Here is a 15552-nt window from a genome sequence, read left to right as displayed (position 1 = left end):
CCCCTCGTATATGCCCTCTCTGGCTTTGATATTGACTTTGACTTATCTTGCTAGCCACGGTTGTGTCATCTTGCCTTTACAATACTTCTTACTCTTTTGGATGTATCTATCTTGAGACTTTTGAATTACTTCCAAAAATTCCATCCATTGCTGCTCTGCTGTCATCCCTGCCAATGTTCTTTTTCAATCAGTTGTGGTCAACTCCTCTCTCATGCCTCTGTAATTTCCTTTACTCCACTATAATACTAATACATCTGACTTCAGCTTCTCCTTCTCAAATGTCAGGGTGAATTCAATCATATTAAAGAGCCCCTAAGGGTTCTTTTACTTTAAGTTCTCTAATCAATTCTAGTTTATTGCAGAGCATCCAATTTAGATTAGTTGTTCCCTCAGTGGGCTCAACCACAAGCTGTTCTAAAAAGCCATCTTGAAGGCTCTTGAGATCCAGCACCAGCCTGATTTGCCCAATCTTACCTAAATATTGAAATCCCCCATGACTATTGTAACATTGCTCTTTTGGTATGCAGTTTTCTATCTCCTATTGTAATTTGTTGACCACATCTTTACTACTGTTTGGGGGTCTGTATACAACTCTCATCAGGGTGTTTTTACCCTTGCATTTCCTTAGCTTTTCCCACAACAATTCAATGTCTTATGACCCTATGTCACCTATGTTTTCATCACCAATCCCTTCCCCTCCCCTCTTTTATTCTTATTGAGTGTTTCCACAACACAGAAAAATGACAGGCCACTTGAAATGCTCGGCATTTCCCTGAAATGAGTCACTTGATGTCATGAACTGAGTGCCTCACAGCTGCTCTTACTGCACTTCCGATTCCACTTCATTGCATGATCCCACTCCAGCTTTCAAACCTTATTTGTAGAGGACCAGAAGTGGAGGTAGGTGGGCTACAAATGCTTGCTAGTTCCTACTTAAGAGAAACTAGACACACAAGATGATCCTGACATGGATATATCACAACAAACCAATTTACCAATTTAAAAGCACAAAATGGTGGAGGAACTTGGCAGGTCAGGCAGCATATATGGAAAGGAATAAAGAGTCGATGCTTCAGGCCGAACCCCTTAAACAGGACTGGAAATGAAACGGAAGGAGGCCAGAATAAGGTGGGGTGGGGGGTTGATCAAATACATTCACTCAGTCCACAGCAAGCATGATTTCATAATGACCAAGCATTTTATTTACAATCCTCGTTCCCATTCTGACATGTCAGTATATGGTCTCCTATACTACCTCAATGAGGCCACTCTCAGGTTGAAGGAGCAACACCTCATATTTTGGCTGGGTAGCATCCAACCTAATAACTTGAACGTCGATATTTCTCTAACTTCTGATAATTTCTGCCACTCCCCTTCTCTTTTTTTTCCATTTCCCATTCTGGCTCTGCCCTTACCCCTATTCTTCCTACTTACCTATTACTTTCCCCTGATGCCTCTCCTCCTTCCCTTTCTCCCATGATCCACTCTCTCCTCTTATCAGATTCCTTTTTCTTCAGACCTTTCACTTTTTCCACCTATCACCTCCAAAGTTCTCACTTCATTTCCCTCCCCCACCCACCTATCTTCCCCCTCATCTGGCTTCACCCATCATTGGCCTGCTTTTGTTCCTTCTCCTTCCCTCCCGCCTTCTTATTCTGGCTGCTTCTTCCTTCCTTTCAAGTCCTGATGAAAGGTCTCAGCCCAAAACATCAATTCTTTCTTCCTTTCCATTGATACTACCTAACCTGCTGAGTTCCTCTTGCATTTTGTGTGTGTTACTCTGAATTTCCAGCATCTGCAGGATCTCGTGTGTTACAACATTTTGCCTCCAAGATGTGTGTCAATGTAAAGCCTGACCATTTACTATTTTCCTTTGTACAGAAATGAAGAGCCAGGAAGTATCATCAGTGCAGTAGCACTTGTACCACAACTCTCAAGCCAGGTAAATATTAACTTTTATTTTAGAAACACACGATCTTTACAAAATGCAACAGAGAGGCCAGTGATTTATGCTTTCATGAGGTAATCAATAAAATTACAGTACTTGCGAACAAAGCCACAGTAGGTGCAAATTCAATAAGAACAGTAGCTCTAACTTGAATTCTGTACTTATGTGACAGTGCTTTTATGCCCACCAATGGATTGAAAATTATTTGCTGATAAGCACAGAAGCAGAAAATCTTGTTCAAATTTACTCAGTTATTTTGCATTTATTTTTGTAAATTTCTCTCCCCCTCTCCTCTCTCTTCACTCCTCCCTCTCTCCTCTCTCCTCACTCTCCCCTCTCTCCCTCCCCCTCTCCCTCACCTCCTCCTCCCCATTGCCCCTCACCCTCACCCCTCTCTCTTCCCCTCTCCACCCCCTCTCCCCCTCCCTCCAACACAATCCATGTTGTCAAAAGAAAATTACATATAAATTTTGTTCCAAATGGATAATGGCACATGATAAATAATTTTTTTTTCTCTGCAGTTTGGACAAACTGTTGTTTTACTTCCTTAATTGTCAGTTTTTATTGTACCTAAGTTTTACCAGAAGTTAGATTTTTGTAAACAAAACAGTATTCAAATGAATAGGAGTATTAAATTGGCCTAGAAAATTACACAGTGTAGCTAAATGTTTTGGGCATTACATGATTGAATTTCGTCTAAAAATCAAAGCTAGTTGTGTTTACTTTAGTGAGCAGGTCTCATGGTTATCACTTCATGACATATGTCAATGATATTAATTCTGATTCTGGTGAGTCCAAGAACTGTGTATATATGCTGCATAACATCACTTCTGCAATAATTGGCTTGGAAGTAAGAACACTCAAGGTACGCTTCTACACTTCTTAGAGATGAAATAACTTTGTTTCCATGGAGTCCAGTGAGTACTTTATCTTGGAAATCAGTGTTTAATATGTTAACATCACTTCATAGAACGTAGAAAACCTACAACACAATACTGGCCCTTCGACCCACAATGCTGTGCCGAACATGTAGTTACTTTAGAAATTACCTAGGGTTACCCATAGCCCTCTATTTTTCTAAGCTCCATGTACCTATCCAAGAGGTTTTTAAAAGACCCTATTGTATCCACCTCCACCACTGTCACCAGCAATCCATTCCATGCACTCACCACTCTGCATTTAAAAAAAAGACAACTTATCCCTCACATCTCCTCTGTACCTACTTCCAAGTACCTTAAAACTGTGCCCTATGCTAGCCATTTCAGCCCTGAGAAAAAGCCTCTGATTATCCACACGCTCTGTGCCTCCATGGTGGGGATGGTGGTTGGGAGAGAGATAAAGGATTTGTTTTGTTGCTGTTATGTTGTTTGTGTGTTTGCAAATATCAAGAGCATACTATGTTGTTGGAATGTGTGGTAACACTTGTGGGTTGCACCAGCACATCCTTTGGTTCTGTTGGTTGTTAATGCAAATGATGCATTTCACTGTATGGTTCCATGTATAAGTGATAAATAAATGAATTTGAAATCTGAATTTAAGAGAAGGGAGGTTATCCTGCAAATGTACAGAGTTCTATTGAGGTCACACTTGGAGCACTATATGAAGTTCTGGTCTCCTTTCTTGAGGAAAGATGTACTGGCTTCAGAGACGATGCAGGGAAGGTTCACCAGGTTGATTTCTTATGTGAGGAAGTTAGCCTGTGTGGAGAGATTGAGTAATCTGGGACTATACTCTTTGGAATTCAGAAGAATGAGAGGATATCGTATTATGAATATGATGAAAGAGATGGATAAGATAGAAGCAGGAAATTTGTTTAAGTTGATAAGTGAGACTAGAACTATAGTCTCAAAATATGGGTAAATAGATTTAGGATGGAGGTGATGAGGAACTGTTTTTTTCCCAGAGAGAAGTGAATCTGTGGAATTCTCTGCCCAGGAAAGTAGTAGAGACTACCTCATTAAATATGTTTAAGACACTGTTAGATATATTTTTGCATATTAGGGGAATTAAGAGTTATGGAGAAAAGGCAGGAAGGTGGAGCTGAGTCCATGGCCATATCAGCCATGATCTTTTTGGATGGCGGAGCACGCTGATTGGGCTAGATAGCCAACTATTGTTCCTATTTCTTGTATTCTTATGTTCTTAAGAAATTTTTGCATATTCCTCCCAACCTTTTGTGTGATTCAGAAAAATAAAACCTCTGTAGCGCGGGGTTCCCAACCTGGGCTCCATCCATAGACCCCTCAGTTAATGATAGGGCTCCATTGGCATAAAAAAAGGATTGGAACTCTTGCTCTATAAGCTGAATATCTGAAACAAACATGGATTTAAAGTGAGCAGTTGACCAACACAGGAGAGAACAAAAGTGGATGGAATGGCAAGTCATCTCAAGTAAGTCAAGGGAAAAGGAATTGTACATCAAAGAAAGAGCTTATTTCAGATAGATAGCTTTAAAAAAGACTAAAGGGAACACCCACAAATACTCTGAGAAAAGGAAGACAAATGATTTAATAATAGTGTTTACACGAGAGATGTAGATAGACTCATGAGAGACCAGCATGAGACAATATGAGGCATAAGTTGACTAATCAAATAATATAAAGAATAGTAGCATGTAAAACTGATAAAGCAGATCAAGTTCAGATGCTTTTATAATTGCCTAATCTGTGATAAAAACATATCAGACATAGGACTGTATCAGAGACTTGGGGGGTGGGTGTGATGGCCAGCAACATTCAATCATCCTATGAAAGAGTAAACTGAACAGAGAGAAATGAACATAGTACTGTATACAAAATTCGAGGAAGCTGCCCAAATTGATGTCTTGTCTGAAAGCATTCAAAATGCAGGAGAGGAAGAAGTTAATGGAAAAAGATTGAACAGATTAGACCAACAGCCTATTTCATACCTTACAGTATCAACTGCCCTTCAAAATTTTACTGGATAATGTTTACATCCTTCAGCATCTTAGTCCTGTGGACATAAATGGATATAGAAAATGCCTGTTATAGAACATATAATAGTACAACACAGTACGGGCCCTTCTGCCCACAATGTTATGCCCACCCTTAAACCCTGCCTCCCATATAACCCCACACCTTAAATTCCTCCATATACCTGTCTAGTAGTCTCTTAAATTTCACTAGTGAATCTGCCTCCACCACTGACTCAGGCAGTGCATTCCACGCACCAACCACTCTCTGAGTTAAAAACCTTCCTCTAATATCCCCCTTGAACTTCCCACCCCTTACCTTAAAGCCATGTCCTCTTGTATTGAGCAGTGGTGCCCTGGGGAAGAGGCGCTAGCTGTCCACTCTATCTATTCCTCTTAGTATCTTGTATACCTCTATCATGTCTCCTCTCATCCTCTTCTCCAAAGAGTAAAGCCTTAGTTCCCTTAATCTCTGATCATAATGCATACTCTCTAAACCAGGCAGCATCCTGGTAAATCTCCTCTGTACCCTTTCCAATGCTTCCACACCCTTCATATAGTGAGGTGACCAGAACTGAACACAGTACTCCAAGTGTGGCCTAACCAGAGTTTTATAGAGCTGCATCATTACCTCACGACTCTTAAATTCTATCGCTTGATTTATGAAAGCTAACACCCCATAAGCTTTCTTAACTACTCTATCTACCTGTGAGGCAACTTTCAGCGATCTGTGGACATGTACTCCCAGATCCCTCTGCTCCTCCACACTACCAAGTATCCTCCCATTTACTTTATACTCTGCCTTTGAAGTTGTCCTTCCAAGTGTACCACCTCACACTTCTCTGGGTTGAACTCCATTTGCCACTTCTCAGCCCACTTCTGCGTCCTATCAATGTCTCTCTGCAGTCTTCGACAGTCCTCTGCACTATCCACAATACCACCAACCTTTGTGTCATCTGCAAACTTGCCAATTCACCTTTCTACCCCCACATCCAGGTCGTTAATAAAAATCACGTAAAGTAGAGGTCCCAGAACCGATCCTTGTGGGACACCACTAGTCACAACCCTCCAATCCAAATGTACTCCCTCCACCACAACCCCCTGCTTTTTGCAGGCAAGCCAATTCTGAATCCACCTGGCCAAACTTCCCTGGATCCCATGCCTTCTGACCTTCTGAATAAGCCTACTGTGTGGAACCTTATCAAATGCCTTACTAAATTCCATATAGATCACATCCACTGCACTACCCTCATCTATATACCTGGTCACCTCCTCAAAGAGCTCGATCCTACAGTGAGTCCTTTTTTTAGGGCAAATCTTACTGCCCTAGATGTTGACTGAAGTGGGGTTCTTTGCAGTCCAGAAAGAGGCACTGAATATGTAGTATGCTGCAGGTGTATTTACTTTGTGTGAAGGTCAGTTGCTACAAATTCCTATTGCACACAAGGCTCAAAGTGTTGCAATAGTAAAGACCTTACATATCTATCATGTTCAATGCATTACTTTGTGAAATAATTGAAAGAAAACAGGTAGTGGGTGTAAGAATTTGATGGAGGGGCATGGTTGTAATTGAGATGAGAGGACTTGAGTGATTCAAACCTCAAGGGTAAGGGCAATGTTAGGCTGCAGAGTGGTTGCCGTAATGAGGTCACAGTTGGGTTGTGAGTTGTTTTAGAAAGCCTGAGAAAAAGTCACTGCAAGGGAAAGCATTTTACTTACAGTATACCTATCTGTAACCAGCTCTTAGCGCTCAGTTCCACAGACAGGACGTACCTCATGTTTTAAAGTACACTGAAGCAAGCTTAGCTTGTCCTAGGAATATCTGCTATATCATGAATCACTTGCACCTTTCATAGACTTCTTATTTATCCATGATTTTTACAGATGTGACAGTAAATCCAGAAGCATGTTGGAGAATCATATGTTAGGAGACAACACACACAAAATGCTGGTGGAACACAGCAGGCCAGGCAGCATCTATAGGAAGAAGCACTGTCGACGTTTCAGGCTGGGACCCTTCGTCAGGACTAACCGAAAGGAAAGAACATCCCACCCCCTCCGGTCTTCTCCTATCATTTCGCATTTCCCCCTCCCCCCACTACTTTCAAATCTCTTACTATCTTTCCTTTCGGTTAGTCCTGACAAGGGTCCCGGCCCGAAACATCGACAGTGCTTCTTCTTATAATGCTGCCTGGCCTGCTGTGTTCCACCAGCATTTTGTGTGTGTTGTTTGAATTTCCAGCATCAGCAGATTTCCTCGTGATATGTTAGGAGAACCCAGATTGTCAAGGTGCAGACTTTGCAAGCCATGTGTCTGCTCTTCTTTCCATTCCTACCTTGAGATGCTGTTTCCTCCATACTTTCTGCAAGGAAAGATATTTAGTATGTTGAACATAAGAAATCCTGTTGTATACTATACATTAGATTATGAGATGAAGGAGTGTATGGTGGTGCATCTGTTTCATTGTCTGGTGTATATGGGAGAAACGTATTTTGATTGGCATTGTTCCTGTAAAGAAAATTATTAAAGTTGAGCTCATGTTATGAATTTGAAGAATGAAATCATACACAAAAATTCTTTTGTTCTTTTTAGTTTCTTCTCATCCTTAAAAATGGCACAATGGCATTGATGGACAGCATCCATGGGGATACTTTGTGCCACTATACACTCCCTTTTCCACATGCGGTGGCGTCACCCTGGAAGCCAGTATTTGCTTTTGACAAAGACGGCAGTTTCTTCTTTATCAAAGGTGAGGAATAATGCAGATGTTGCCTTTCAGAAACTGTTCACATAAACGATGAAATAGAACATAGATGGTAGAGCACAGGAACAAACCTTTCGGCCCACAATGTTGTGCCAAACCAATTAAATTAATAATCAAGTGGGCAACTAAATTAATCCCCCTGCCTACATCATGTCCGTATCTTCTATTTCTCTCACATTAATGTGCCTATCTAAACTTTTCTTTAAAATTCCCAGTGTATCTGCCACTACCACCACCCCAGGCAGCCCAGTTAAGACACACACCACTCTCTATGTAAAAAAAGAAATGCCCCTCACATCTCCTTTAATTTGCCCTCACTCACCTTGAAAGCATGCTCTCTGGGATTAGACATTTCAACCTTGTGAAAATGATACTGTCTGTCTACTCTTATCTATGCCGATTGTAATCTTATAATCCTGTATCAGATCTCCGCTCAGCCTCTGCCGCTCCAGAGAAAACAACCCAAGTTTTTGTAACCTCTCATTATAGTTCATACTCTCTAATTTAGGCAGCATCCTGGTAAGCCTCTTTTACACCTTTTCCAAAGCTTCTATGTCCTTCTTACATTGGAGGTGACCAAATATTAGAAATTAGAGTAAATTTGTAATGCAATATTTACCTTTCTGGTTTAGAGCTTCTGACCTGAACCATGTATGTTTCAAACAGCTGTGGCACAAATAAAATACACATATATAATGTGATTGACTGGTAATATCAAAGGTTTGAATTGTACGCAGAGAAATGCAAACCTCATGATCATGCTTGATACCAGTTCTGATGAAAGTTTGTCATCCTGCTGCATTAACAGTTTATTCTCTCCACAGCAATTCTCTGTACTACCATCAGGAAGGAGGTACAGAAACCTGAAGGCACACACTCAATAATTCAGGAACAGCTTCTTCCCTTCTGCCATCTGATTTTTGAATGGCCATCATACCTATAATCACTACCTCACTACTTTTTTATTTCCTATTTTTTGCACTACTTATTTAATTTAACTACTTTATATATATATTTACTGTAATTCAGAGTTTTTTCTTCTCTCAATTATCATGCATTGCATTGTACTGCTGCCACAAAGTCAACAAATTTCACAACATATGCTAGTGATATTAAATCTGATTCGATTCTGCATGATCTGATGCATTCCAGCACTCACTGACTATAGAAAGTTGGCAAGTCATAGTGCAAATACAGTGCAACAGAAGGGAGACAGAAACTAGTATAAATTGAAGATGAATGTCAGGAAAATTACACATGATTTAGGTCTGATAACTTACTTTATGTCTGCCTTTGTTGTTTCCCAATCACCACTTAAATACTACAGTAGAAGTATTTTTTAGGATGTGACTAAACACATTGATGCTCAGTTCTAGTCACCTCACTACAGGAAGGATGTGGAAACTATAGAAAGGATGCAGAGGAGATTTACAAGTATGTTGCCTGGATTGGGGAGCATGCCTTATGAGAATAGGTTGAGTGACTTCGTCTTTCCTCCTTGGAGCAGCGGAGGATGAGAGGTGACCTGATAGAAGATAAGATGATGAGAGGCATTGATCATGTGGATAGTCAGAGGCTTTTTCCGAAGGCTGAAATGGCTATCATGAGAAGACACAGCTTTAAGCTGCTTGGAAGTAGGTACAGAGGAGATGTTAACGGTAAGTTTTTTTTACGTAGAGCGGTGAGTACGTGGAATGGGCTGCCTGCAACGGTGGTGGAGGCGGATATGATGGGGTGGATATGATGGGGTCTTTTAAGAGACTCTGGATAAGGTACGTGAGCTTAGAAAAATAGAGGACTAAGGGTAACCTTAGGTAATTTCTAAGTAAGTACATGTTCGGCACAGCATTGTGGCTGAAGAGCCTGTATTGTGCTGTAGGTTTTCTATGTTTCTGTGTTCTAGAAGTTTAGAATATTGTTGTAGGACTTCAGGCTTGTTTCTGTGGAATTTATGATTCTGTTCAAAACTGTACAGTAACACTGCAGCTCAGCGATTAGCATAATGCTTTATTGCCACAGCTATAAGATTGGGGTTCAATTTCCACTGCTATCCTCATTCTTGTTTAGAAACCTAGAAATATAGAAAACCTAACGCACAATACAGGCCCTTCGGCCCATAAGCTGTGCCAAACATGTACTCACTTTAGAAATTACCTGGGGTTACCTATAGCCCTCTATTTTACTAAGCTCCATGTACCTATCCAGGAGTCTCTTAAAAGACCCTATCGTATCCGCACCCCTTCTCACTCCTTCTCTTCTTACCTGCTCATCACCTCCCTCTGGTGTTCCTCCCCCCCCACTTCCCTTTCTTCCACGGTCTTCTGTCCTTTCCTATCAGGTTCCCCTTCTCCAACCGTTTATCTCTTTCACCTATCAACTTCCCAGCTCTTTACTTCATCCCCTCCCCCCTCCCTGTTTCACCTATCACCTGTCACCTTGTACTTCTTCCTCCCCTACCCCCACCTTCTTACTCCGACTTCTCTTTCTTTCCAATCCTGATGATAGGTCGGCCCGAAACATTGACTGTTTACTCTTTTCCGTAGATGCTGCCTGACTTACTGAGTTCCTCCAGCATTTTTTGGGTGTGGCTTTGGATTTCCAGCATCTGCAGATTTTCTTGTGATTGCTAAAAATAAGAAGTTTGTACATTCTCCCCATGACTGCATGGGTTTCTTCTAGGTGCCCTGGTCTCCTTCCACGTTGCAAAAAGTGGGGAGTTAGGGAGAGAAGGTTGTGTGTATGCTATGTTGGTGTTGGAACCATGGCAACAGTACATCCAGCACATCCCACACTCTGCTGGCCATAGACTCAAAACAATGCATTTCACTGTATGTTTTACTGTTGTGATGTAGATGTGGCAAATAGAGCGAATTTTTTCATCTTATAATTCCTGCAAACTGCTCTCAAATACATTTACTCCCTAAATACCTGCAGCAAAGATGCATTCTCTTTAGATCCCTCTTCCTTTATATAACAGCTTGATCTGCCTGACTTTTCCTTTTCTCATCTTTCCTCCTCTTGACAACGCCAGAGCCTTTAATTTAGCAAAAAAAACAATTCAACATCTTTAGACCAATTCTGTACCTAGTGAACTTTTCCAAAGGTCATGTCCCATCTTGTAGAATTACAACACAACCAGCAAAAAAATCTAGCAAATGGCCTAATGATTGCTTTCATTTGTGATATGCCCTTGTTAGTATTGAATTTATTTCAGGTATGTGAGAAGTTAAGAAAGGTTAACGTCTGGATCACTGAGCTCCAATACATTGATTGCATGCAATCACTCAGTACATATTGACATCACAACTTGCCTGATCTGTGTGATTTTGCAGGCATTACGTACATGGAATCAAAATCAGGTTTAATATCACTGACATATGTTGTGAAAATAGTCGTTTTGTGGCAGCAGTACAGTGCAATATATAAAACTCCATGTTCTAACTTCTGGAGCAGGGGTTCCTAATCTGGGGTCCACAGACTTCTTGCTTAATAGTATTGGTCCACGGCACTCAAAAGGTTGGGAACTCCTACTCTAGAGGCACAGTTCATTTTGTATGAACATCATTTCCTGTACATAAGCTTTTATATAATTTCCTGCATGGGTTAATTTTAATTTGATTTGAAGCACATGGTGGAAAGACATCCATCTCCATCCTCTGAAGCACACAGTGGAAAAACTGGAAAGATACTCTTTTCTATCCTCTAATTGGCCTTGAAATAACAATATCTGTGAGACCTAAGTTCTTGTTAATATTGCTAGACATTTAGTAGATATATTTTGAAGGAAGTATTATAGTTTTCATTATTTTGATATCATTGCACCACAAATTTCCTCTTGTTTGAAATAATTCAGAAAATGTGTGGGTTGGGTTGGTTGATTGTTAGGCTGAGTTGTTCTCTGATCTTGGCAATTTATTTGCAAATGTTTTGTCACCTTATGAGGAGACATCATCAGTATGCTGTTAATTGTGGTGAGTCCTCCAAATGCTTGGCCCTTATATATTTATCAATCAGCCGATTGGTCATCGTTATGGACACTCAATTTTGATGTAGGGAAGAAATCTCTTTGCTGATTGGTTGCGTGGTGAACTTCATGCATTGTGGTCTGGAATTTTGCCCACATTGGCTCATAAATAGGATCAGGGTCAACATGTTTGTTTACAGAATTGTTCGCGGAAAAACATGCTCCTAGGAATTTTCTTGCACACTGTATTTGCTTGTATCATTACTTTTGTTTACATGGCATAATTATGGAGTATTGTATGTATGTATTACCTTGGTTAACACCAGTTATGAGAGTAATCAGCAGTATTAGTATATTCAGGCATGTGTATTTACTTTAATACATATTTTATTTAGGTTTCTGCAGTTTCACACATTAGAGATCTCATTAAAAATCCCAAAGAAAGATTCCATCTCAGGTGATTTTTGAGAAAATGTTTAACTCACTGCATGGATGTGTACATATGTACTGCAAGAACACTAGATGACAAATTACAATAAGAAATATATATATTTTAAAAAATGAAATTAAATAAGTAGGGCAGAAAGAGAGCCAAAAATATTGAGGTGATGCTCATGGGTTGGTTCATTGTCTGTTCTGAAATATGATGGAGAAGGGGAAGGAACTATTGCTCCTTAATGGTAGCAATGGGGTCCTTAATGATGGATATTGCCTTTTTGAGGCATTGATTTTTGAAGGTGTCTTCAGTGCGAGTACCCACCATGAATCTGGCTGAGTTTAGGACTTTCTGCAGCTTTTTCTGATTCTTTGCAGTGGTCCCTCCACACTAGATGGTGATACAACCACTCAGAATGCTCTCTACAGTACACCTGTAGAAATTTGTGAGAATCTTTGGTGATATACCAAGTCTCATAAAACTCCTAATGAAATATAAACCATAAGACCATGGGACATAGGAGCAGAATTATGTCATTCAGTCCATCAAATCTGCTCTGCCATTTCATCATGGCTGATTTATTATCCCTCCCAAACCCATCGTCCTGCCTTCTCCCCATAACATTTGACACCCTGACTAACCCAAGAACCTATCAGCAACCACTTTAAATATAATTTTAATAACTTGGCCTCCACAACCATCTGTGGTAATGAATGCACAGATCCACCAACCTCTGGCTAAAGAAATTCCTCCTCATTTATGTTCTAAAGGCATATCCTTCTATTCTAATGCTATGCCCTCTGGTCTTACCCTCTCCCACTATAGGAAACCTCTGCACATCTAAACCTTTCAATATTCAATATCTGATAGGCTTCAATGAGATCCCCCTCATTCTTCTAAACTCCAGCAAGCACAGGCCCAGAGCCATCAAACATCCTCATACATTAACCCTTTCATTTCTGGGATCATTTTCATGAACCTTCTTTGGATTCTCTCCAATGACACCTCATCCTTTCTTATATAGTTTCATGTTTTACTTGCTGACTCACTAGTGAACTAACCTGAAAAAGCTTTGGCCTCTCCTCAGCACATTTACGTTGTAGAACTAAAGATACGTCAAATCAGTACCTTGAATAGTGCCTACAATTCTATCAGTATTTATCTTGAATTTTCATTTGCTACAGGAGATAAAAGCATAAGCAAAGAGACCCCAGACTCAGAGGGGAGCAGCAGCTTGTTATTTGCCTTCTCCTTGCTTTCTTTTTTTCCACTGGGTGTGTGCACAAAGAAGAAAGAGCCTCCACAGGCTCCCACACCAACTATCTGGGAACTGAGATGTGAGCAGTTTTTACAGGAAAGGTAAGCGTTTTACTTTGTGCATAAGGTTGCACCCAAAACAACACATTTTGATAATAGATGAGACTACTCTTTAAGGATTAAATTCCACAGTGTCATGTTGAGAAATAAGGCAAACTTGTTTAGGAAATAGGATAGCAAGTAAGAATATAAAGGCTCTTCAACTCTGAACCACCATGAAGGGGTATCATGCTTAACTAGTGACTTATTTCTATATCAATGTGCTTTAATCTCTTATGATACTTTTAGTTTCCAAAAAAACACATCAATCTCAGACTTACAGCAAGGAGGCAGGGAAATGGGGTTGAGAGGAAAAATAAACCAGCCATGATTGAATGGCGGAGCAGAATTGATGGGTTAAATGGTCCAATGCTGCTTTTATGCCTTGTGGTCTTAAAATTCACCTAACATTACCTAATATTTGTGAAAGTGACTTGCAAATTCCTACCATATAATATTCCGGTAAATCTGCATAATATTCCCTCCAAGGTCAAATGAACCTTTCTTGGTATATATATATAAGTAGCCTCAGTATAATTATGGTACATCTTCTACCTTTCTAGTCCTCTTAGTATTAAAATTCAACTTTGTTTAATTCTCTTTTCTTGCAGGGTATGAGATCATAGTTACCGACTATTCTATAACCACCCAAATGTTTCTGTTCAATACCTGCATGCAGTCAGAATAAACATTGGCTGATAGAAATTTAAAACTGATTACACCAAGAAGTGCATGTTGAACATTTTACATATGGCACACATACAAATTTTTAAAGTCCTTCTGGGAATATTAAAACTATTACACAAACATTCTGACTGCCTGAAGATATTTTCCATGTCCTCCTAACAAAAGATCAGAATAGCTAATACTGCATGTACTAGTGATGGTATTGGGAGCAGACTTAGTCTAACAGACTCTATATTATACAGGCCAGTAGTGGTATTTTTGAATAAGTTGTAAAGAAAGGCTAGCACCAACTCCTTCATGGACACTAACCTACCATCATCGAAGACATCTTCAAACGGTGATGCCTCAAAAAGACAGGACATATTATTAAGGACCCCCGTCACCCAGGAAATGCTCTCTTCTTATTACTACCATCAGAGAGGAGATATAGGAGCCTGAAGACATACACTCAATGTTTTAGGAACAGCTTCTTGCCCTCTGCCATCATATTTCTAAATGGACAATGAAGCAACCCATAAACACTACCTCACTATTTTTGCTCTCTTTTTTCACTACTTCTTTAATGTAATTTTTAATATATATATTTCTTATTGAAATTTATAATTTTTAATGTATTGCACTGTACAGCTGCCTCATAATAACAATGTTCATGACATATGTTAGTGATACTAAACCAGATTCTGATTCTGAAATATTTTTACTCTTGTCTTTTTTTTTCCATTCAAGGTTGAACTCAGTGATGAGGAGAAATGAAGAAATGACAAAGTGTTGGAATCAGCTTCAGCACCATGCTATGTTAATCGTAAAGGGAGAGGGATCTAAAAAAAGACAGCATGTCCAGTAAGAGAGATTGCCTCGGAACGATATACTGTCCAATATGATGGAAGTTTTCTGTTAATTCCTATTTGCTTTATGACTTCTAAAATGAAGTTTCAGGTAGGATGTTAAACAAAGACACTTGAAAATGGAGACTGCATGGTTTAGAGGAGGAGGGGCAAAAGGAGGTTTTGCTTCCCGTGGCGGTTCTTTGCTTCAAAATACTTCACCATTATGGTACAAAGAAAACTGTTTGTAAGTAAAGATACATGAAATGGAAAAATGGAAATAATTATACAAAACTGTACAGTTCTAAAGTTCAAAGTAAATTTATTTTTAAAGTACATATATGTTACCATATCTACCTTGAGATAAGTGACCATGGATTGGAAGGTCTTTGCTATGCACTTCTCAGAGATGCTCCAGCTGGTCAGCAGAATTTTCAATGCCGTTGTCTTTAACTTTAATGCAAAAGACATTATTTTGTTTTCTCTTCCTGTTGGATCGTGCCAGGAGTACAATTCACCATCGTGCTGGATCATCCAAGCTAATGTTCTCCCATCACTTCCCTATTACTGGGAGCCAAAACATTCATTGCTCAGGAAGGGGAAAAAGAAGGGCTGCCAAGCACTCAGCTGAAACAAAAAT

General features: G+C 39.8%; 1 protein-coding gene across 2 annotated transcripts in view; it reads left to right on the top strand.

The window, feature by feature from the left end:
- Nucleotides 1–15248, top strand: part of wdr93 (WD repeat domain 93) — a 66148-nt gene extending 50900 nt beyond the window's left edge. Inside the window, exons 13-16 of one of the 2 annotated variants that reach the window (XM_073032559.1) lie at nucleotides 1882–1942; nucleotides 7474–7630; nucleotides 13230–13404; nucleotides 14815–15248. In XM_073032559.1, the coding sequence (XP_072888660.1) occupies nucleotides 1882–1942; nucleotides 7474–7630; nucleotides 13230–13404; nucleotides 14815–14932 (511 nt within the window). In that variant the 3' untranslated portion in view covers nucleotides 14933–15248. The remainder of the gene's footprint in view (nucleotides 1–1881; nucleotides 1943–7473; nucleotides 7631–13229; nucleotides 13405–14814) is intronic. The other variant, XM_073032560.1, reaches the window with a different exon arrangement.
- The last annotated feature ends 304 nt before the right edge of the window (nucleotides 15249–15552 follow it).

The sequence above is a fragment of the Hemitrygon akajei genome, chromosome 30 (assembly GCF_048418815.1).
Source record: "Hemitrygon akajei chromosome 30, sHemAka1.3, whole genome shotgun sequence".
In the NCBI taxonomy this organism is placed as follows: Eukaryota; Metazoa; Chordata; class Chondrichthyes; order Myliobatiformes; family Dasyatidae; genus Hemitrygon; species Hemitrygon akajei.
The sequence above is the reverse complement of the archived record's forward strand: the minus strand, read 5'-3'. Positions and strand labels throughout refer to the sequence as shown.